Raw genomic sequence first — 23,006 nt, forward strand, 5'->3', positions numbered from 1 at the left:
TGTCTGCAGAGCCCAAGAGGTAAATTCTCATTAAGTGCAAGAGACTAAGTTATCCTGGGTTCTCCTTCCCTCTGTTTATCCGTAAATTGTTAAATAAAACTCCGTTTTGGGAAGAAATGCGTCGAGTCTTTACATGCGCAAAGCAGGTGTCTGCACATCTCTGGGGGTCAGGGGTGGGGAAGGAACCCTGACTAAAGTCTCCAGGTTGGGAATGGCACAAATGGAGGGAAAGGACATGGAAGAGCGGATGAAAGGGATGCCTTTGCGAGGCGGTGCAAGGCGGTCCTCGCCGGTGACCCTGTCCTCTGCACTCGGGGAGGAAAGGACGCTAGAGGGGAGGAGCCGCGAGGGCAGGAGTACCTGAACGCTCTGGCCGCGGTCTGGTTCCTCCTCCACGCCGTGCCCTGTTGCAGCACCCCCTGCACGATCTCCTTCTCGTTGGGCAGCCGGTAGACGGGGAAGATGTAGAGCCAACAGAGGACCACGACACAGAGGGCACTGGCTCCCATGGGCAGCCGGGTCCGCGGGAACTTCCACGCCAGTACAGCCATAGCCCCTCTGGACGTTTGTCGCCGGGCCCGCCTGCAGGGGCTCATCGCAGCCCCGGCGTCCCAGGGGCGGGGGCCGGGGCCTCAGCACAAAGCTAGGCGAAGTGGCAGCGGAGGGTCCCCCACCGCCGGCCCCCCATGCACACACACCTTTCGTTCTCTTGCTTGCAAACGCACGCACGCTTCTTCGGCCCCGTCGGCCCCAAAGGTCAGCGCAAGGATTTTTTTAAATGCAACTTTTCCAAGGATTTCTTTCTAGGGGAAGTGGCTGGGGGGCAAGTCACGATCTATGGCCATGGTCGCTTCCCCTGCAGAAGGCGGGCGCTGGGGTCTCCGAGTGCGCAGAGATCGGCGGCGGCGAGTAGCTCCCGCCGGTTCTGCAGCATCACGGTCGCCCTCGGCGAGGGTCCAGGAAAAGGTTCGGCTCCCTCCCAGACATTTGGCCCGTGGCGTCCCCTTGTCCCCTCCGAGCGATGCTCCTGCGCCCTTCGCCGCCTCCCGCGCTGCTGCGCCGCCAGGCAACCCCCCCAGACGCGCTCTCTGCGCCGCACCAAGTCCTTGGAAATTTCCACGGCGGCCCGGGACCGCTATCCTGCCCCGGGCTCCTCCGCCTCGCCCGCCGGGACCCTCGCTCCCCACCCCTCCCGGAGAAGAAAAGAACTCGCTCTCATCAGTTAATTCAGCGGCGCGCCGCAGCCTTCCGCTGCGCCCCGGACTTCGCAGACAAACGCCCGGGGATTGGTGGAAATCAAGGTCTCCCTCTCCCTCCCCCACCCGCAAAATTGCCTCCTTCGACCCGATCCGAGCCGCAACACTCGTCCAGAGCGCGCACCCCTCACTAGTGCCCTTGTTCTTTGGAGATAACAGCAGACAATAAAAAACAACAGCCCCCCGCCAATAGAAATATATCAGTCCCTGAGTGTGGCGGAGACTGGCTAATATCCTGATCCTTCGACACGCGGCCGGTGTGCCCAGGCTGTCACCCTGCTGCCGTCACCCTCGTCTTTCTCTAACTGGTTGGGTATTAACCCGCAGCCAGGCGCGAGGAGGCTGGCGGAGATTTATTCCTTCCTGGGCCCCCACCCCCATTAGCCGGTCCCGGAGCCTTGGCCCGTGTGCGCGCGCGCATACACACACACACACACACACACACACACACACACACGCACACACGTTCACGGGCGCAAGCGAGCGCGCGCACGAGGAGGTGCGTGCACTCCGGGGTCCTCCGCCTCGCCTCCTCCCTGCAAGGAAAGGCAGTGCTGCATCCAGATGTGCAGGCAGCTGGTGCCCAAACACTAGACCTCAAGATGTCACATTGCCTTGGAGGCGCGCGGCCTTTTAGACTAAAGGACCGTTGGTTCTTAGACGTCCTTCTTGCCCTTCTTGCTTGTGATAAGCGATAAGCTTTTCCCAACCCCGACCTTGGAAAAGCGCCACCCGCCTTGACCCACCGAGCTGAGAGTCGCTGTTAGCCATTTCTGCTCGCCCCGGCGGCCGACAAATAGCTCGGGTACCTCCTAGCGGTCGCCTATTCTATTTGCTTAAGCATCTCGTCAAGCATAAAGTGTGCAAGGACAAAGAAGAAACCTGGTCAGCTTAGTCATCACGAAAACAAAATTTAAGGCTATAACTCCATTTGTTCAGCCGACCAGCCTGCGGTGCCTGGTATCTTTGTCTAGCATCCGTCTCCACTGAGAGGTGGAACTTGAGAAGTTGATGCAAAGTTATTTACCAAAAGCGAAGTAGCATCCCAGATGACCACTTTAGTGTCATTTTCTCAAAAATACTGTGCTCTCTTAGTTGAGTGATCTACTGCCCTCCACTGGCAGGCATGCCCCAGAAATCTCTGTCCTACTTGGGTAAATCAGTAGAGACAGGGGAAACCTTGAAATCCCTGTCACATCTTACCACAGTGGAGGCTAGTACAGATTCTTTAAAATGAAGATCATCTTAAGTCCTGCAAAGTAACCAGCCAACTCTCCTCTATTCTGGAAAAGGGGAAGAGAAGGGGGGGCTTTTCCTACTTGCCTGGGCTTTGGATAAATCATGTGCCATCTTTGATCTTATAATTTAAGTAAAACACAAAACATTCCCATTTTTCTTCCTCAAGTTCAAGGGGTATTTGTAGAGTAAATAACAAAGAAATAAACTGACAAACAAAACTAAGGCATATTACAGTTATGAAGGGTCTATGTAAATGTTTCCCTATTGACTATCATAAGAATGCATTAAAGTCATGCTTTATATCAAAAGATCTGTGTGACACAATGTGCTGTTTTTCTTTCTTCTGCAAACTAAGAATTCTCTTACCTTGGTGGGCTTTTGCCCACCCAACAATCCAAACTTATGCCCTGCTTTTTCTTAACATGAGCACAAAATCTAATGAGGTCATCGCTCTCACCCTTCGAAGTCACACTACATTGGTCCATTCTCACATTACTATAAAGAATACCACTGAGACCGGGTAATTTGTAAAGGAAAGAGGTTTAATTGACTCACAGTTCCACATGGCTGAGGAGGCCTCAGGAAACTTACAATCCTGGTGGAAGGCAAAGCAGGCATGTCTTACATGGTGGCAGGCAAGAGGGAGAATGCGTGTGTAGGATGAACTGTCAAACACTTATAAAACCATCAGATCGTGAGAACTCACTATCATGAGAACAGCCTGGGGGAAACAGCCCCCACGATGCAATCACCTCCCACCAGGTCCTGCCCTGGAAGGGGGGGGGGGGGGGGGGGCGGTTACGGAGATTACAATTCGAGTTAAGATTTGGGTGGGGACACAGAGCCAAACCATATCACACACAGGTCTCAGTTCTGTCACAGTGTTGTGATCCGCTCATGGGATGTGTGTTTGTTTTGTTTTGTTTTGTTTTTCTCCCCATGTATAAATCCAGTGCATTATTCAAGACCAAGCCAAGTTATCTAGAAAGTTCTCATTCAATAATGTGTTCCCAGGACACCTAAAACACAGACTTTATGAGAACTCAATAAATACTTGTGGTTTCTGCTTCTACTCTCTTTGACCTCCTGTTCTGATGTCATAGTATTTGCTGGCTCTGACAGATGATTAAACACTTAGTTGGTTGTGTTGTGTTGTGTTGTGTTGTCTTGTATTGCTAGCATTTTTCATATATAACTGTGTCTCACCAACTAGGCAGGAAGGGGATTTAGTTTTATGTATCAAATGAAAAGCCTGTGCTTTTGATCAAATTAGGACTCCACAGGGCATGGCTAAGTGTCTAGGAGAAGAGCAAGAACAATATTTCACATTTTCTTCATGTTCCTCCAGGTATCAACTCAGGCACTTCAACAAATAATTGCTGCTTGGTTTTATAATGAGATTCTCAAACTTATTCAGTCTATTGCCAAGGCATCACTGTTTAAGGAAAAGTATGAACCCCCAAGTTTTAATGTTTTAAGTAAAATATTTTAACTGATATTTAGCCAGCTTGTTTGTATGACTTATAGTAAGTAGCTTAGGTATTCTTTTATACTTCTGCATCTGAGTATGCTTAGTGGACACAAACAGGATTTCCTCAGGGACTAAACAACTTTTAAAACTCTATAAACGTATAGTAGAAAAATGTAAAGGCAGGAGTCCAGATTAAACAGAATTGTCAGTGATTTGAGATAAAAATTTTAAAAGGCCATTCTTCAGTCTCTGCTCAAGTTCTTCTTGTCAGAATGGCTTGGAATGGCCAGTCAAAAGCATAAAATGATGCCTGTTTCACAACCAATTATAACACCAAGGTAAATAAGGTTGTAGATGGAGAAAGGTTATAAATATAGTTTATCTGAATAAATGCATTTATTCATCTCCACTCCCTATTGTGACCTCACTAAAAGAATAGTAAAGGAGTAAAAGAGAAAAAGATTCAGAAGAACAAGAGAAAAAGAAGGAATACAAAACCAGACAAAGGATGTCAAAAAGTTCACAAGCAGGAAAGCAATTAAACAAGTGTTAACTGACTTATCAGGAGAGAGAAAGGTCTGGGCCTTCAAGAAACCGTGTGTGTGTGTGTGTGTCTGTGTGTGTGTGTGTGTGTGTGTGTCCGCATGCAAAGAAAGTTGAGGAGCATAGAGAGAAGCCAACAAGAATCAAGCTAATTTGTACTACAGAGATCTTGCTCAGAAATAAAGGCACCTAGGACCTCTGGAGATGGAGGTAATGAATGAAACAAAGTAAGAGGTTTGTTGGAAATCTTTAAAAAGGAGCAGTTGAAACATCTAGATCTTATTCCCCAACCTGGCTTAAAACAGGAGGTTAATTCTCTAGAGACTGACCAGCACAAAAAAGAAGACCTACAGATTCTGATATGTGCAAGACATCTCCAATCGAATGGCTAAATCCCTGTCTAACACCCTCTAGTGAGACCCATTAGTGGATAAGCTCTGCCTACACCGAGTTTCGTGGCCTCTTTTTAAGGCCTCCTTCTTAAATATGAGGGGAGAGTCAAGGATCCCTAGACATTTGAAGAGAGTCTCCAACATGAAAGCAGAGACAAAACAAGCAAATAATCACACACAGAAATCAACCCTAGGAAAAAATGATAATGCAGGAAACATAAGAAATCTTCAATAAAAACCATAATTAATATTCTCACATGGGCTGAGACACAATCCAATGAAGCAAGAACAAGAGGAATGTTCAGATGACTAAAAATAAAGTCCTTTGAAACTGAAAACATGGTAACAAAATATATAACAGAATTCATAGAAAAGTTGAATTACAAAGTTGAAGAAATATCCCAGAAAGTAGGCCAAAAATATAAAAGAGGGCAAACAAGATAATAAATTATAGACTCGAACAAAAAATAAATATCCAAACAACAAGAAACAAAAAGCAGAAGATTTTCAAAGACATACTAAAAAGAATCCTAAAATTTAAGAGTTCATTAAGGACTCAATATAATGAATTTTTTAAACCTACACCAAAGGTATACAACAGTGAAATTTTAGAAAATAAGAAACAGAAAATAATGGAAGTTTAAAGAAGAAAATGCATGCAAAAGATTGGAAATTATGTTGGGATTAGATTTACTTAAAGCAAGAAAGCTGAAAATCAACAACTTAACTTGGGCTCAGCAAAGAACTAAAGTTACAAGGCAACTCCCCCCTCCTCCAAAATGGAGAAATGGACAAATCCAGAGCCAGAGTTGAGGTATGTTTATCTGGAGCAGAAGATGTTGAAGCCATAAACTTGTAGGAATGCTTCAGTGGTCATTTGGAATTGGCATAGTGGAATTGCTGGAGGCTGAGTGTGGACTAGAGTGAAAGAGAGAAACTCCTGGGGATCACAATCAGGAACTCCTGGAGATCATAGTCAAGTGCGCCTCCACTCTTTTTATGAGTTTTACCTCCAAGAATCTCACTGACACAGGATAGGGGCCAGGGAAGTATTGGGTAAAAAAGGGCAGTGTCCCTGGAGATAGCTCCACCCTCAGGCCTGTGCCCACAGACCTAAGTGAGAACAGGCACTCCTGTTTTCGTGCCCAAATGTTGCATTTTCCAAGACCACTGTGGCCTACCATGCCCCCCATCCTGTTCCCATATAAACCTAAGGCCTTAGCAGGCGCAGACGCAAGCAGCTGAATGTTGAGCAAAGCAGAAGAACACACCAGCAGACTGGCAGACCAGCAACGGCGGAACGACATGGCAGAGAAAGAGAAAAGAGCAGGGCCATCTGGATGCCACGAGGAGTTCGGCCGGGGGCGGTTAGAGAAGGGTCTGGCTGCTGGGCAGCCCAATTCCTGAGGAAGACCACATTTCCACTCCATCCCCCTCTTCCAGCTCCCCATCTATCTTGCTGAAAGCCACCCCCACCACTCAATAAAACTTTGCACTGATCCTTCCAGCCCACACGTGATCCGATTTTTCCAATACACTGGGCAAGAGCTCAGGATACAGAAAGCTGTCACACTGGCCCTCTGCCCTTGCAATAAGGCAGAGGGTCTATTGAGCTGATTAACACAAGCCATCTTCAGACAGCAAAGCTGAAAAAGCACACTGTAACACATGCCCACTTGGGCTTCGGGAGTCGCAGATATCCATCCCTAGATGCTGCCATGGGGCCAAAGCCCAAAAGCGCTCCCCACAGCCTCTGCACCTGCCCATCTGCATGCTCCTCCTAGGAGTTTGGGTAGCAGGGCCATCGAAGGAGCAAGCCACACCCCTGTTGCATGTCCTGTGAGGAGAATAAGGGAACTCTCCTGTTTCATCACCAGGTTTTCAGGAAGAGAAACTGAGAAAGATCATCTTGGGGTTTTACATGGGTAGGGAAGAGTAACCATCGTGAAATATACCCAGAAGATTATCTACAACAAAGCCCTACTCTTCAGGGCAGAAAATCTTACCATATCATTATCTCATCTCAGGGAAGGGCATTTCTTCCACTCCGATCCCCTCTAGGCTTTCTGTCTCTCCTAAGCTGGGAAAATAAAGCTAAGAAACACTTGCAAAGTTCATTGTCCAAGGACACAGGGCCACTAAACACTAAAATGTAATAATAAGATTATAGAACATTTCTCCTCTCCCACACCTTATCACCACACCAGTATGGCTCTGATGTAGTATCAACGGATTACACACATTCTCTCTGAGGAGAAGTACTTACACAAGCCCAGACAGGAGAAACAAAAACTAGAACATTGGAGAAATTTGAAGACTGATACTCACAGCTATAGCAAACACTAAATACAGCCCAAATCTTAGCCAAATTAACATAAAAGTTCACACTTGAAGGCCCATTTACCTTTGCTTGTATTACCTAATACATAATATCTTTCAACAAATAATTACAAGGCAAGAAAAAAATTCTGAAGAGACAAAACAAGCATCAGAACCAGTCACAGCACAAAACATAAGGCATACATGTTGGAATTATTGGACAGAGAATTTAAAATCACTATGATTAAGATGTTAAAGGCTTTAATAAAAAAGTAGACGACATGCAAGAACAGATGGCTGATGTAAGCAGAGACATGGAAACTCTAAGAAAGAATCAAACAAAAATGCTAGAAATCAAACCCACTATAACAGAAATGAAGAATGCCTTTAATGGGCTCATCAGTGATTAGATCTGGCTGGGGAGAGAATCAGTAAGCCTGAAGACAGTTCAATAAAAATTTGCCAAGCTGAACCACAGGACAATTTCAAAGGGTGTAACATAAAAGTAATTGGAATACCAGGGGAAAAAAAGAAAGAAAAAGGAACAGAAGAAATATCCAAAGTGATAATAGCTGAGAATTTTCCAAAAGTAATGACAGACACCAATCACAAATTCAGGAACCTCGAGAACACCAAGCATGATAAATCACAAAAAAAAACATATATAGGTATATCATATTCAAACTACATAAAACCAAATATAAAGAAAAAAATCTTGAAAGAAGCCAGAGTGGAAAAAAACACCTTACCCATGCAGGAAAAAGTTAAGAATTACATCTGACTTTTCATTAAAAACCATACAAGTAAGCAGACAATGGAGTGAAAAACTGTTGAAGGGAAAAATTACAACCTAAGATTCTAAATTGAGTGAGATTGTCTTTCAAAAGTAAAAGATAAATAAATACTTTCTTCAACAAAAACTGAACTGATTCATCACCAACAGATTGGCCCTGAAAAAAATATTGAAAGAAGTTCTTCAGAAAGAAAGAAGTGATACAGGTGAGAATCTCCAAGCTACCTAAAAAAAGAAAGAGCATTAGCGAAGGAATACATTGAGGTACAAGCCAGGTTCAGTGGCTCACGCCTGTAATCCCAGCACTTTAGGAGGCCAACGTGAGAGGATTGCTTGAGCTCAGGAGTTCAAGACCAGCCTGAGCAACATAATGAGACCTCATCTCTACTGAAAAAGTTTTTAAAAATTGGCTGGGCCTCGTGGCATGTGCCTGTAGTCCCAGCTACTCAGGAGACTAAGGAAGGAGAATTGCTTGAGCCCAGGAGGTCAAGGCTGCAGTGAGCCATCATCATGCCATTGAACTCTAGCCTGGGTGACAGAGCAAGAGCCTGTCTCAATTAAATTAAATTAAATTAAATTAAATTAAATTAAATTAAATTAATTACAGCATAATAAAATATTTTATTTTTATTTTTAATTCAACTAAAAATAATTTTTAAGATTGATAGTAATAACAATGTATAGAATGATCATAGCATACAGATAAGCAAAGTGAATGATAGCAATATCATAAAGAATCAGGAGGGAGGAATTGGAAACACTCTGTTATCAAAGATATCGTACTACACTTGAAGATGTACAGTGTTATTTGAAGTTCAACTTAGAAGAGTTAACAATATATGTTGAAAATAAGAGTTGAAAAAACTCAAAAAACATATATTGCAATCTCATATCATGTAACTGATAAGGCAGAGGGTCTATTGAGCTGATTAACACAAGCCATCTGCAGACAGCAACGCTGAAAAAGCACACTGTAACGCATGCCCACTTGGGCTTTGGGAGTCGCAGATACCCATCCCTAGATGCTGCCATGGGGCAAAAGCCCAAAAGCGCTCCCCACAGCCTCTGCATCTGCCCATCTGCATGCTCCCCCTAGGAGTCTGAGTAGCGGGGTCACCGAAGGAGCAAGCCATATACCTGTTGCATGTCCTGTGAGGAGAATAAGGGAACTCTCCTGTTTCATCACCAAGTTTTCAGGAAGAGAAACTAAGAGAAAAGATTAAATGGAGTCATATAGAATGCTCAGTTAAAACCAGAGAGGGCTGAAAAAGAAGCAGAAGAAAAGCAGAGGAAAAAGAGCAAGCAATCTTTTTTGAAGTAGAAAAACAGAGACCCTGAGAAAGAAGTTATCCCAGAAGAAAAAATTAAGCTGAGAGACCACCTGGTAAGTTTGATTATGTTTAGAATGAACACTGTGTTAGCTAGTTTTCCATGTACTAACTAAGCCAATGTAAAAACAAAGCAATAATTAACTCCAGATAAAACAAAAAGTTGTAAAAGAAAAGAAACATTTCAATATATTTAATCCATAATCTTAATAACATAAACAATAAATACTAATTTAACAAAAAATGTGATATAATAATATTGGGTGAGAGTAGGGTAATATGAGGGTATAAGACAACAAAATTCTATCTTCCTTAGAAACAATATAATAGATCACATTTTTTAAAAAGATCTAGGAAAGGCAACATAAGAACATTATTTCAAAATTTCCCTAAAGAAATAACTAAAACAGCTAAAAAGGATAGGATAAAGAAATACCTAAAACAGCTAAAAAGGAATAGGGAATTAGGGATGGGGCAGGTAGTACTATTTGTTTGCTTGTTTCTTTGTGTATTTGTCTATTTATTTACTATTCAAAGCCTAGTAGTTCTGGTAGTACTACATGGCTTTTTAAAATATGTGCTTTTATTCATTTTGTAAAACAAAAAATATAAACTTTAAATAGAAAAAAAACAAGCAGGAAGAGAGCCAAAGTATATTCAGGGAGATCATTTAGAGTCAGATGTTTGCAGTAGAGATGAAGAAAAGAGGGTGGATTAGAGAATCATTTAGGAAATAAAATTGATGGGAGTTGAAGATAAATTTGAAAACAGACATGAGGGAAACGTAGGTGTTGAGAGTAATTCATAGATTTCTGGCAAAATAATAAAAGATGCTATTCTTAAAGACAGCAAACACCAGAAGGGGAGCAAGTTGGGTCTCAGGACTTGAGTTTGGTTTTGGACATGTGAATTTGAGGTACCTTTGAGACATCCAGGTAGCAATATCTTCTAGGCAGGGAAGTATTTGTACCTGGAACTCAGAGAAGAGGTTTGGGTATGATATATATTTGGAAATTACACATCTGTAGATAATGACATAGATAAAATTGTTGAGTTAGTGGAGGAAAACACAGGGCGGAAAGAAGACTACCCAATATTGAGCTATAAATCCCCAACATAAAGGTGGACCCATGGAAAAGAATAAGTGTGTAAAAGAGTCAGAAAAGGATTGGCCCAAGAGGGAAAGAAAATCCAGAGAGTATGGTGTCATAGAAGGCAAGGGAGTATTGAGTGGCAGAAGACATGATCAATGGTGTATAAAGAAAGAATATATTTCCTTTCATATGGTCTATTTTTTTAGGTGATCCAAGGTCAGAGTCTGGTTGGAATATCAAAGGACAATTTTGTGTACTGATATTTAATCATTTCAAAACTAGTTTTAGCAAACTATAGTTTGAGGCGAAAAAAACCATTTTAGTGTACAGCTACTGTTCTAGTATTTCAAAAAAGGCTATTTCAGATACATTAAAAATAAGAAAAGAGGAAGAAGAGAAGGAGGAGAGGGAGCTAACACTTACTGAGACACTAAGTTGACACTTCACATGTATAAACTCATTCAATCCTCACAAAGCCCTAGGATGTACTATTTATTGTTATCCCTATTTTTGAAAGGAGCAATTGAGGCACATAGAGGTCAAACAACTTATATCATTTTATTCTTTTTTAAGGTCTACCTAGAAATATCTTGAGAAAACTTTTTTATAAATGGGTAGCTTCCTTATGGAGTAACCGTAAGCAACAGAACTGAAAGGACTTCAGGGTTCCCCAACCCCCAGGTTGGGAACCAGTACCAGTTCATACATGTCCTGTTAGCAACCGGGCAGCACAGCAGAAGGTGAGCACCAGGCAGTGAGCATTACTGCCTGAGCTCCGCCTCCTGTCAGATGAGCTGTTGCGTTAGATTCTCACAGGAGCACGAGCCCTATTGTGAACTGCACATGCGAGGGATCTAGGTTGTGTGTTTCTTATGAGAATCCAATGCCTGATGATCTGAGGTAGAACAATGTCACCCTGAAACCATCCATCCTAAAAAGGTTGGGGACTGCTGGCTTAGGGTATTATTCTTCCTACATACATTCAGAGATTACTTAATGAAAGTGTGTTGACCTTTTTACATGGAAAAGAATATATTATTGATTAACTTTATATATGATAAATATTTGTCTTAACCTTGAGAAAATTCTAGGTCCCTAGGTTATGGGTAGAAAGAATAAAGCATTGGTGAATGTCTCCCAGCTGATCAGTGCTAAGTTTTTCCAATTCCTTCTTTGTTATGTTTTTAGAAGACAATCTTCCCTTTCTAGTCCATTTGCTACCATTCCAACTTCTGCTTCTGGTTTTTCTTTTATCTCTTAACATTATCTTTCCCAGCAGTTCTTTAACTCATCCATCTTGTGTACCACCGACATATTTATCTTTCTAAGACACCTTTAATCACGCCATCCTGCACTTCAACAAGAACCACCAGTTGCCTACAAATACGTGTCAAAATCCATAGCCTAACAGGCAGGATGAACCACAATCTCAACAACCCTTATTCTCAGCCTTATATCCTCATACACCGAATTGCCTGCATCTGAGTCATTCTATACTTCATCTCAGCTTTCTTGGACTTGCTTCATGCATGTAAGTTCCTTCATTTGAAATTCTGTTCCACTTTCTCTGCTTATTCAGATCTTAACCATTTTCAATATCACATTCTTTTCATGAATGTTTGTTTTTTCCTGCAACATTCCAGGTCCTGATCATCTCTCCCCTTGTGATTTTATGCCAATTGTTTATAAACCTCTTTTAGCAGTGCATCAAAAACTATTGCAATATGGTTTGAATTTTAATTTTGTTTTCTTACCAGCATATTGGAATTACATGATTTGATTTCTCAATTTTATTTTAAGCTACTTGAGAGTAGACACCAATTGCATACAAATAAAAAGGCACTATTTTAAGCCAAGTCACTACCGTAGGGGTAAAGATACAGCTATGACAATTCAGACAGAGTCCCAGTTCACACAAAGCATATTGTCTCCATCCTTTCTAGCACCAGCCAGTCTTTTCTGTGTTAATGGAGATAAAGCTGTATTCAGTGACTATACTTACCCATAACTCCTGCTAGCATATCATAAATCAGGCTTTTTATGTTATACAAAGTGTCCATGGAACATGAAAAAATTATCAAAAGAAGTCTATCTTCCCAACAAAGCAAAGAAATTCCCTCCTTCTCCATACCCAAGTACCTTTTCTCCTATCAGTAAAAATACCCAGAAGAAAACTTGTATTGAATCTTGTTTCAGTTGCTGTCCTAGTCCATTTTCTTATAACAGAATACCAGAAACTGGGCAATTTATATAGTAAATAAATTTATTTCTTACAGTTGTAAGGGCTAAGAAGTCTAAGGTTGAGGTGCCACCTTGGTGAGGGACTTCTTGTTGGTGGAGACTCTTCCCAAGGTGGATCAGGGTATCACATGGTGAGGGACTGAGCATGCTGGCTCCGGTTTCTCTTCCTCTTCTTATAATGCTGGCTCAGGTTTCTCTTCCTCTTCTTATAAAGCCACCAGTCCCACTCCCATGATAACCCATTAATCGGTTAGTGAATTAACCCATTCAGCAGGGCAGATTCCTCATGACCTGATCACCTCTTAAAGGCTCCACATCTTTATACTGCCACATTGGGGATTAAATTTCAACATGAACTTTAGAGTAGACAAATATTCAAATCATAACAGTGACCTAGGGTGTTTTATTATGGGGAACATGTTCAAATAAATTCTTTGTATACTTTGTAAGGTCATCTGTTTTATGAGACCCAGTGGAGACTAAATGCCCACTCCCTCTGGCATGATATATTCCTTTTTTTCTAAATGTCAATATATACACTATACCAAATTCTACCCATGGTGGATTACAAAGCCACGTAATCTTTCTGTGCTACATTTTCTCTCTTCTAAAATCAGAGAATTATAGTTGATAATCTTGAAGATTCCTCCAGTTATAGAATTCTATTATTATATATGTATAATAATATACATATATAATTATACATTATCTATAATATATGTATATAATTACATATTACATATAATATGTATATGATTATATATATACATAATTCTATTATTATACATATATACCCACATATATATGGGTAATATTCTCCAGCCAATATTCATTGTCTGGAGAACTGATTGTTAAAAAAGAACATGGCCTCCTCCTCCTTCTTCTTCTCTCTCTCTCTCTCTCTCTGTCACTCCTCTCTCTCACCATGTGATCTCCACGCAGTTGGCTTCCCTTCACCTTCTACCTTGAGTGGAAGCAGCCTCAAGCCCTCACAAGAATCAACTGCTGGTGCCATGCTTCTTGTACAGCCTGTAAGCCATGAATCAAACAAACCTTTTTTCTTTATAAATCACCCAGTCTCAGGTATTCTTTTATAACAATGCAAATGGACTAAGACAATTGGGTTTTGGAAAATCTCTTTTATACACTATAGTATATTTGACAATATCAAAACCAGATAAAGTCCCTAATTATTCCTTCAGCTCTACTGACAGAAATAGAGGCAATCCTGCATTATGAGAAGGACATATAAAGCCTATTCTAGTGTTTCTCAAAGTTTGATGTGCATATGATTCACCTGGGGAATCTAGTTAAAATTCAGATTCTGATTCAAAAAGTTTGGAGTGAGGGCCTGTCGTTCTGAATAATAAGCCACGATCCTTAATTTGTCAAAAGCCAACCAATTTGTACCACACAGAATATAAATGCCTTTTTAATTTATGGCACTGTGAGTGTGATGAAACTGATATAAAGGCATCTAGTGACTAGTGACACCTCGCCATAGTATAGGCTTGCCATAGTTCCCCACCCCCAAATGTATCCTTCCAGCCTGATTCTTCATTATACCTTAGCACTTCCCTGCAAGTGTATCACATTCTATTGTAAGCAACATGCCAAGCCTCATGTCATCCAAAGATGCTAGCAAGCCTAATTCTCAATCAGTTTGGTAATGGGCAATATCCATTTGCATATTTTTTTATCATCTTTCCAGACCAACTGTCAAGCCCTTGGCTGTCCTTCTAGTTGTCCTTATCTGACTTAACAGGTCTATCACAATGGTGAAGCTTCAAAAGGACTGTTATCACCACTTGTCTCCACATACCAAGCCCAATTACTAAGACCCGTAATCCCCTTTTAGCACAGTGCAGCCAGTACTGGTTAAGCGACAACAAATGTTACCACTGTGTATTTGTGGTGTGGGTGAAATTCAAGAATTGTGTTATTTGAGCCTATGCAACTCTTAGATACAGTTCTGAGTAAGTCATAACATTTCCATAATTATCCTTTTTGAAGTTCCAGGGATGAATTATCTGTGATATATGATAAGCATGTGAAGCCAATAGTCACTATCTGGAGCACAATCCCAATCCTATCACGATGAGCTTGTCTAGCACTCTGTCTGTATTCACATCTGGTATTGTCAAATGAACAAAGTAGACCCTGACGTACAAGGCAGGCAGCAATGCGCAAGTCAGCTCTCATCACGCACAGTTGCCTTAACACGCTGTCATCTTGGTTCATGGCAATGCAGAGTATCAGCTACAGATGCCAAAATCACAATGTATCCTCCAGTTCAAAGAAAATTTTCTCTAAAAACTACAAAAGAATAAATACAATAAATACAACCAACAAAACACAACCCAAATGGCAAATGCAACCTGCTCATATTCAAGAGTCATCAAGGGATGCTAATTAACCTATTTTCTCTAAACTTCCCAAGTGCATTCTTTGAGTGAATCTTATAGTATGGATTCAATCCAATCTTTTTTCTCAGGGAAAAACAAATCTGGGGGCTTTGCCTAGCATTGGCCATGATTCCACACCACATCTGAGGCAGCTAAAAATATTATTTTCCTGCTGTGAGATATTGTCTCTAGAAAAGAATGATGATTCCCTTTCCTAGCATTGTTACCAGTTAAATACCCCATTCCCACCTCCTGCAATTTCCACTTGTTTCCACTTATTACCTAGTTTCAGCTTCCATGGGTGAGAGTTTCTGCCCAATCATAAGGCAGGTAGCAGGCATAGCCTTGCCAGAGGCTCTTTTGTCCCTGTCCAAGAAAGAAGAGTAGTGTTTAAAAAAAATGTTAGGGATAATGGGACTTCTACTACTAAACAATAAAGTACACATATGGTCAGGCCTCAGTTAGCCATACGACAGAAACTGACTATCCAGCTCACTGTGTGCTAAGAATACACTGAGTCAAATTTGGAGTAATTTTAAAAATGTCCTGAATACTGTCTCTCTCTTCCACACACACAAGGGCAACCCAGACCCAAGACATTTGGATACAGGAAAACCAAAAAATTTTGTGGGAAAGGAGGAATACAGAATCGCTGTGATGGCGTTGAACCCTATTCCTGTTTTTGCCAATGCCACATTCCAAAAACTTGTCCAAAGGTGTTCCTCCCCTTTGCTGCCTATATACTTGGATGAAACACACGTTCTCCCAAGTGAGTCAGCAATCTTTTCATGCCTCATCACCCCTTAGGTTTATTAACAGGTATTCTAATTGCTCATCCCAGTTCTCATCCAAACTGTTACTCTGTATGTGATCAGAGGTATCAGTCCATGCATTATTTTTTTTTAGTTCAGTTTTTTACATTGCCAGCAGCTAAATGCATACCTTGGTCCAATGAAATGTGGTTTGAGGGACCAAACTTGGTGCTGCATACCTTAAATGACATTCTTAGCCATTGCTTGGGTGACTAAGTAAGAAGAGACCAAAGCAGATTACATGTCTACTCCAGGCAGGACCCATCTGAAGCCAGCTGGGACTACTAGTGAGGGTCCTAGGTATTCATTTCCTAGCTAAATGCCAGCTCCTAAACTCAGGGGACCTTACCTAAAGCTATCTTTAGATGATTCTTTTGTTCTTGACATTCACCTTATTACCAGCTTCAATGAGAGGCAAAGAAATATATCATTTTTCCATCCAACATTTCACAACTTGAAATGCTGCTTGGGTGATGTACCTAAGTAGCTATTCCAGAGGCTGGACAAGACAGCCTCTACATCTCAGTCCTCCTCTGAGCCACCAACTGCATTTTTCTGGTTGGCATATGCATAGGCCATTTTAATTCATCCTTAGAGCTCCTACAAGGATTTCATAATTACAATCTAGGAAGGAAGGAAGGTAGGGAGGGAGGGAGGGAGAGAAGGAGGGAGGGAGAATGTGTTGCCTGACTATACATCAAGGCCTCGGAAAGTCCAAGCTCTTACTGTTCTATGGGTATACTGCCCTCAATTTTGAGCATTGCTCAAGTTACCCTTGCTTCTTCAGCCAAGGTTTTATGACCTACTGATCAAATGGGGGCAAACATCTAGACTGCAGCGCATCCTTGATTTGAGGGCTTCCATCAGTAAACCAGGAAACTCACTTTACTTTAACAAGGAGAGAAACCCATGATTAAAACCACTCAGCACCAAGAGCTGGCAGTTTTGAGGGCTCCTGTTGTTGGTCCTAAGAGCAAAGTAGCAATATATTTATGGATACAATGTCTTCAGGGCCATAGCAAGTGCAGTGTTCCTATAAATATATCATTTCTATTTTAACACTGAGCTCTGTTGAGCTGCTCCTTCCTTATCGGAATGAATCTGACATTACCTATGACATCAAGGTACTTTAGATCTCAGAATTATTTGAAATCCCTGAGCAGTGGGAACAATCTCCACTAAAGCCCAGTAAAAGGGCAGTAATTGTCTTTCAAAGGGGCCATATCTTGTCTTGACATCAGGTATCTTCAAATTCAATACTCTTCCAGAAGTCACTTCTTAGAGCAAGGAGAACAGTGTTAACAACTTTGGCAAGAGACTACAATCTGGACGTATCTATCTAGATAGTAAAAACCTCCGAAATAATTTGTACAGTAGGCCAACCCAAATAGTGCTGTTTTGGGTTACAGCTCTCTGTAAGTCTTCAAAGCCTGTTTTTGTTTTGGGATATCTTTCAAATTCATACTTTTCTTTCTTGTCACTCGATGTATTTTAGCTAGCAAGATGCCCAGGAACAGCAAATGGTGTCCCCCAAGCCCAAAATGCCCCACAGACTTTTGTGTCTCCTTCTTATTAGCAGAGCCTAGCAAACATATTTGTTTATTCTCTGCCTTCGGTGGACTGTCTCTTGCGGCCTTCACTCCAAGCCACGCTCAAGTGTTTAACTGATTGAGCTGTATTTTAACCACACAGATTAGCTATCTTCAACTAGTCATAGATGCTAGTACTGTTCTCAGATCCTCCTAGGCTTCCCGCTCTGACAGGGAAACTTTTCTGTTATCATTAATGCATATATCAACTTGCATTTGACTGTGATTAAGTCTAAACCTTAGCTCACCAACTCGTCAAAATATACTGGAGAATTCAACTACTTGTAGTAGAGAATGGTGAGTGTATATCAATCATTCCCCTGAAAAGGGACATTTTGCCTGATTTCTTTTAAGACTAGGACAGAAAAGAAAAAAAAAAAAACACCAAGACTTTCACAGCATTCCAGTCATATTACCCTACTGGATTTCCTGAATAGGTTCACCCATGTCTGACATGATGGGGGTTATCAATGGACCTACTTGGTTTAAGCCACAATAAACAAGTTACTTTACAGGAGTCACTCATTTTTCTTCCCACAAGCAAGAGAGGACGGTTGTAAAGCAAGCTGTTGGAAATTAGTATCGTTCTACTATATTTTAATTTTTATTTTTATTATTTTTAAAATAAATGCTATTGTGTATATTTGAGGTTTACAATATAATGTTATTGGATACATTTAAATAGTAAAATGGTTACTGTAGTGAAGCAGATTAATATACCTATCATCTCACATGGTCACTTTCTTTTTGTGGCAAGAGCAGCTAAAATGTGCTTATTTAATGAAATCCCTAATATGATATAATTTCATTAACTGCAGTCCTCATGTACATTAGATCTCTAGACTTGTTCATCCTACATATCTGCTACTTTGTATCCTTTGACCTTTATCACCCCATTTCCTTCGCATCCCCCCACCCCAGTAACCACTGTTTCATTCTCTGTCTCTCTGTATTTGACATTTTTTTAAAAGATTCCATATGTAAGTGAGATCATTAAATACATTTCTTTCTGTGTCTGGCTTGTCTCACTTAGCATAATGTCCTCCAGGTCCGTCCATGTTGTGACAAATGGCAGGATCTCCTTTTTTAAGGCAGAACAGTATTGTATCTCGTATATATCTCATATATATGACACATATATGAGATATAGATACGAGATACAATACTGTTCTGCCTTAAAATATACCTGAGATATATGTATGTATCAGATTTTCTTTATCCATTTGCTCATCAGTGGACACACTGTTTCCCTATCATGGGCATTGTGAATAATGCTGTAATAAACATGAGAATGCAGATATCTTTATGAGTTGGTGATTTCATCTCTTTTGGGCATGTAACCAGAAGAGGGATTGCTGGGTCATATGGTTGCTCTACTTTTAATTTCTTTAGGACTCTCCATACTGTTTATCCATAAAGGCTACACCAATCTACATTCTTACTATAGGATTAAACCACTCTATTACATAATTAAATTAAAGCTGGAAATTTCTTGTTACCCTTCTGGGATTTGGGTATTGCTTAATATTCACTATGGAGGAGAGTTTGGACAATTCTAAGATTTCCTAATTAACATACTCAATTAAAATCAGGCAAAGGGTAGAAGAAGCCCCAGCAACAGCAAAGCCTTCCATTCACAATTACACTTATTCCAACTATGCACTCAGATACATGTTTCGTGTCTTTGGTTTTTGTTGTTGTTTTGTTTCTTTTTCACTTTTTAAACAGCAGCTTCACCATAATCCTAGGACTTACCATGACAACATCGCTATGCCCCTAAAAGGCTCATTTTTGGTTTCCTGATATTTTCCTCCCACTATATAGCAGATGTTATGGTTCATTGTTCACCAGTATCCAATAATTCCATCAACCCAAGGCTGTTCCATTTAGACATAACATGTAGTCTTGGATCCCCCAGTGGAATTCAAGTCAATCATCTTTGCTTTATTTAACAGGTGGAGTAAACCCAGCACCCTGGTTTAACACGTTCTTCCACTTCCCATCTGCCTCCGTGGATTTAAGTTCATCCAGTCTGGGATAAAAATAGGACAAATTTGCCAAGACCCTTTAGGTAGAGTGATCACCTGGGCTAAAGTAATTTTTCTTCATCCCAACTAATAACAAGGTGCAAACTGGCAATGTGCAAAGTTGACACATCTTTCTGGTTTTTCTTTTTTCTTTTTTTTTTTTTTTTTACTGGCTTCAACTTCAAGGGGTCTGGCTTCCCCCACCCCTCTCCTCCAGCCCCATCAGTTATTTAATGTTCACTAAAGCAGTCTGTCGTAACCAGTATTTCTGGCTATTTCTTCCTCATTTTCTCTCCCCAATGCACTTTGCCAACTCTTCAAAGGTCAATGCTTTATCATTCAATCTCCATCAGTAATATTTGTCCCTGCTAATCTGCCACAGATCTTCTGCTACTTCAAACCTAGGATAGGCAGGCAACCACCCTGGCTACAAAATGTTGTCATGTTTCCATGCTGGCCAGGAAGGATTAAGTCTACTATAACCTGATTACAACTCTGGACAAGGTACAAAAAGCAACTGAGCAACTACCTGAGAGCTCTGAAAGTAGGAGGCAGCGTGGGAAGAGACATCAAAGCTTTAAGAATAACCAGTATAGCAGTGACTTTTCTAATTTTTCCCCTCTTTTATTACTCCACTTTGATCTAAGTGTGCCCAGTGCACAGCAGGCACAGATAAAAACTCCAAAAGAAACCCTCTTTTTCTTGACAGGGGACAGAAAAATACGCCCTTATTTATATTTTGTATTGCTTTAACACTATTTTTTCCATTTGTTTCAAGCATGTTTCTAATTGCTTATTGAAACGCTTTTATGATGACTGCTTTAAATTTCCTGTTGGATAGTTCCAACGTCTCTACATTCGTTAATTTTCTCATTCATGTTAAGATTTTTCTGATTCTTATAATGAGTGATTTTTATTGTATTCTGGACATTTCAGGTATTGCTGTGAGACTCTAGGACTTATTTAAATCTTCTGGTCAAACAGTTTTTTTCTGACACCAGGCCAGTGTGGGAGAGAAGAAAGGAGGAACCTTCTCATTACTGCCAGATGGGGATGGAAGTCCCAGCTCCCGCTGTGGTCTCTACTGACAGCACAGGGGAAGGAAGGGGTTCATTACAGCCAGATGAGGGTGGAAGTCCAGCTTCCTCACTCAGCCTTTGCTGAAGGGGATGTAGCCAGTTTACTCTGGGTTGTAATGATTACATTAGGGTAGTTAGTGTCTAAAATATTTCATTCTTTCTAGACTGCCACTTTCATGGTCCCTTAGCTAGAGAGAATTGCTTTTCTTTGGGATTTTTTGGCCTATGCCCATTGGTATTTCCAGACTGCCCCCTTCTCCAGTGCCCAGTCCAGGGTATGTAAATCAACAGCAACAATAACAAAACAGAAACAAGAAACTCTGCTGAAGTTTCTACAAGTCCCAGGTCTCTAGCTTGTCATCTCTCTACCTTCAAAAGTCTTCTGTGTTTGCTTCATAAATAATGTTTAGGATTTTTAACCGTAATTGGTGGGAGAACTAGGAAGAAGTTTGTCTATTTCATCTTACCTTATAATCAGAGAAAGCTGAATTGTCTTTTAAAACAGAATAATCAACTTTCTCCAGAAAATTTTAACAGGACTCGGTGTTGTATGACATAATATTCAAAATGTTCAGTATGCAATTTAAAATTACTCAAAATATCAAAATCTAGGAAAATGTGCCCAATTACCAAGGGCAAAGACAATCAAGAGATGACAACCCTGAGATGACTTAGATATTGGAATTATCAGAAAAATACATTAGAGCAGCCATTGTAACTATCCTGTGAGGGAAAGGTGAAAATTCTTAAAATGCATCAAAAGATAAAAGCTTTCAGCTAGAAATAGAAACTAAAAACAAATGATATCAAAACCTTACAATTGGAAAATACAATATTGGGAATAAAAATATCAGTGGATGGGTTCAATAGTAGAATGGAGGTGAAAAGGGAAGAGACAATTAGAAGAGAAGTTAAGGCAGGAGTCCCCAACCCCGGGCCACAGACTGGTGGCCTGTTAGGAACCAGGCTGCACAGCAGGAGGTGAGCTGAGGGTGAGCGAGCATTACCACCTGAGCTCTGCCTCCTGTCAGACCAGCAAGGGCATTAGATTCTCATAGGAACACAAACCTTATTGTGAACTGATCATGCGAGGGATCTAGGCTTCACATTTCTTATAAGAATCTAATGCCTGATGATGTGTCACTGTGCCCTAGCACCTCCAGATGAGACCATCTAGTTTCAGCAAAACAAGCTCAGGGCTCCCACTAATTTTACATTATGGTGAGTTGTATAATTATTTCATTATATATTAAAATACAGTAATAATAGAAATAAAGTGCACAATAAATGTAATGCCCTTGAATTATCCCCCACCCACCCCTTGCATGGAAAAATTGGCTTCCATGAAACTGGTCCCTGGTGCCAAAAAGGTTGGGGACCACTGGTTAAGGGATTATCCAATCTGAAAAACAAAGTGAAAAACAGATTAAAAATAAAATTAAGAGAGCTTTAGGAACATGTGAGACAATATTAAATGGTCTGATATTCGTACCATTAGCATCACGGAGGAAGAGGAGAAACAACTAGTAAAGGGAAATATATCTGAAGAAATAACACTGAAACTTCCCAGATTTGAGGAAAGGCATAAACCTACAGATTTAAGTAGTCTGGCACACTCCACACAGGGAAACCCAAGGAAAACCAAACCCAGACATGTGAGAATAAAACTGCTGAAAATCAGAGGTTAAGAAAAGCCATGAGAGCAGCCATTAAAAATGCCACTTGACATATAAGGGAAGAACAATGTGAATGACTGTGGATTTCTCATCAGAAACTAGTGAGGCTGGAAAACTGTGGGATGACATCTTCAAAGTGCTAAAAATAAATAAATAAATAAATAAATAAATAAATAAATAAATAAATAAATAACTGTCAACTCGCAATTCTACGTCCAGTGAAAATATCCTTCAGGAATAATGACAAAATAAATATATTCTCAAATGAAGGGATCCTAAGAGAATTAGTTGCCAGCAGACTTGCTCTAAAACAAACGGTAAAAGACGTTTTGCCAGCTTAGGAAAAATGATACCAGAGAGATCTCTGGAACTTCAGGAAGGAAGGAAGAACAACATAAGTAGGTCTATATCTGGGTAAATATTTTAAAACTTGATTTTCTCTTCCTAAGTTCTTTACATATAGCCATCAAAAAGAAAAATTGTAACATTTCTTGATGCAGGTTTTCAGTTTATGTAGATGTAAAACATGTGACAACTGTAACAGAAAAGGAAAAGTTAAAGGGTAGATTTCTATACTTTCCTTGAAATGGCAAAATATTAACTCAAAGAAGACTGTTAAAGTTAAGTAGGTATATTGCAATCCTTAGAACACACGCACAGGTGCACACACATGCTAGATAGCCAAAAAGCCAAAAATGATATAAAATATAACATTTAAAAAAATCAGGCTGGGCGTGGTGGC

The 23,006-nt window shown here is 40.7% G+C and overlaps 1 protein-coding gene across 3 annotated transcripts in view; it reads right to left on the reverse strand.

The window, feature by feature from the left end:
- The window catches only part of ST8SIA1 (ST8 alpha-N-acetyl-neuraminide alpha-2,8-sialyltransferase 1), a 174,702-nt gene that overhangs the window by 138,369 nt on the left and 13,327 nt on the right, over nt 1-23,006 (reverse strand). The window contains exon 1 of one of the 3 annotated variants that reach the window (XM_032159801.2): nt 361-1,287. The exons of 1 other annotated variant lie outside the window; for it this stretch is intronic. In XM_032159801.2, coding sequence (XP_032015692.1) covers nt 361-596 — 236 coding nt within the window. In that variant the 5' untranslated portion in view covers nt 597-1,287. Of the gene's footprint in view, nt 1-360; nt 1,288-23,006 lie in introns of those variants that run through there. One more of the 3 variants, XM_032159802.2, reaches the window with a different exon arrangement.

The sequence above is a fragment of the Hylobates moloch genome, unplaced genomic scaffold, assembly GCF_009828535.3.
Source record: "Hylobates moloch isolate HMO894 unplaced genomic scaffold, HMol_V3 SCAFFOLD_8, whole genome shotgun sequence".
NCBI classification, from domain to species: Eukaryota; Metazoa; Chordata; class Mammalia; order Primates; family Hylobatidae; genus Hylobates; species Hylobates moloch.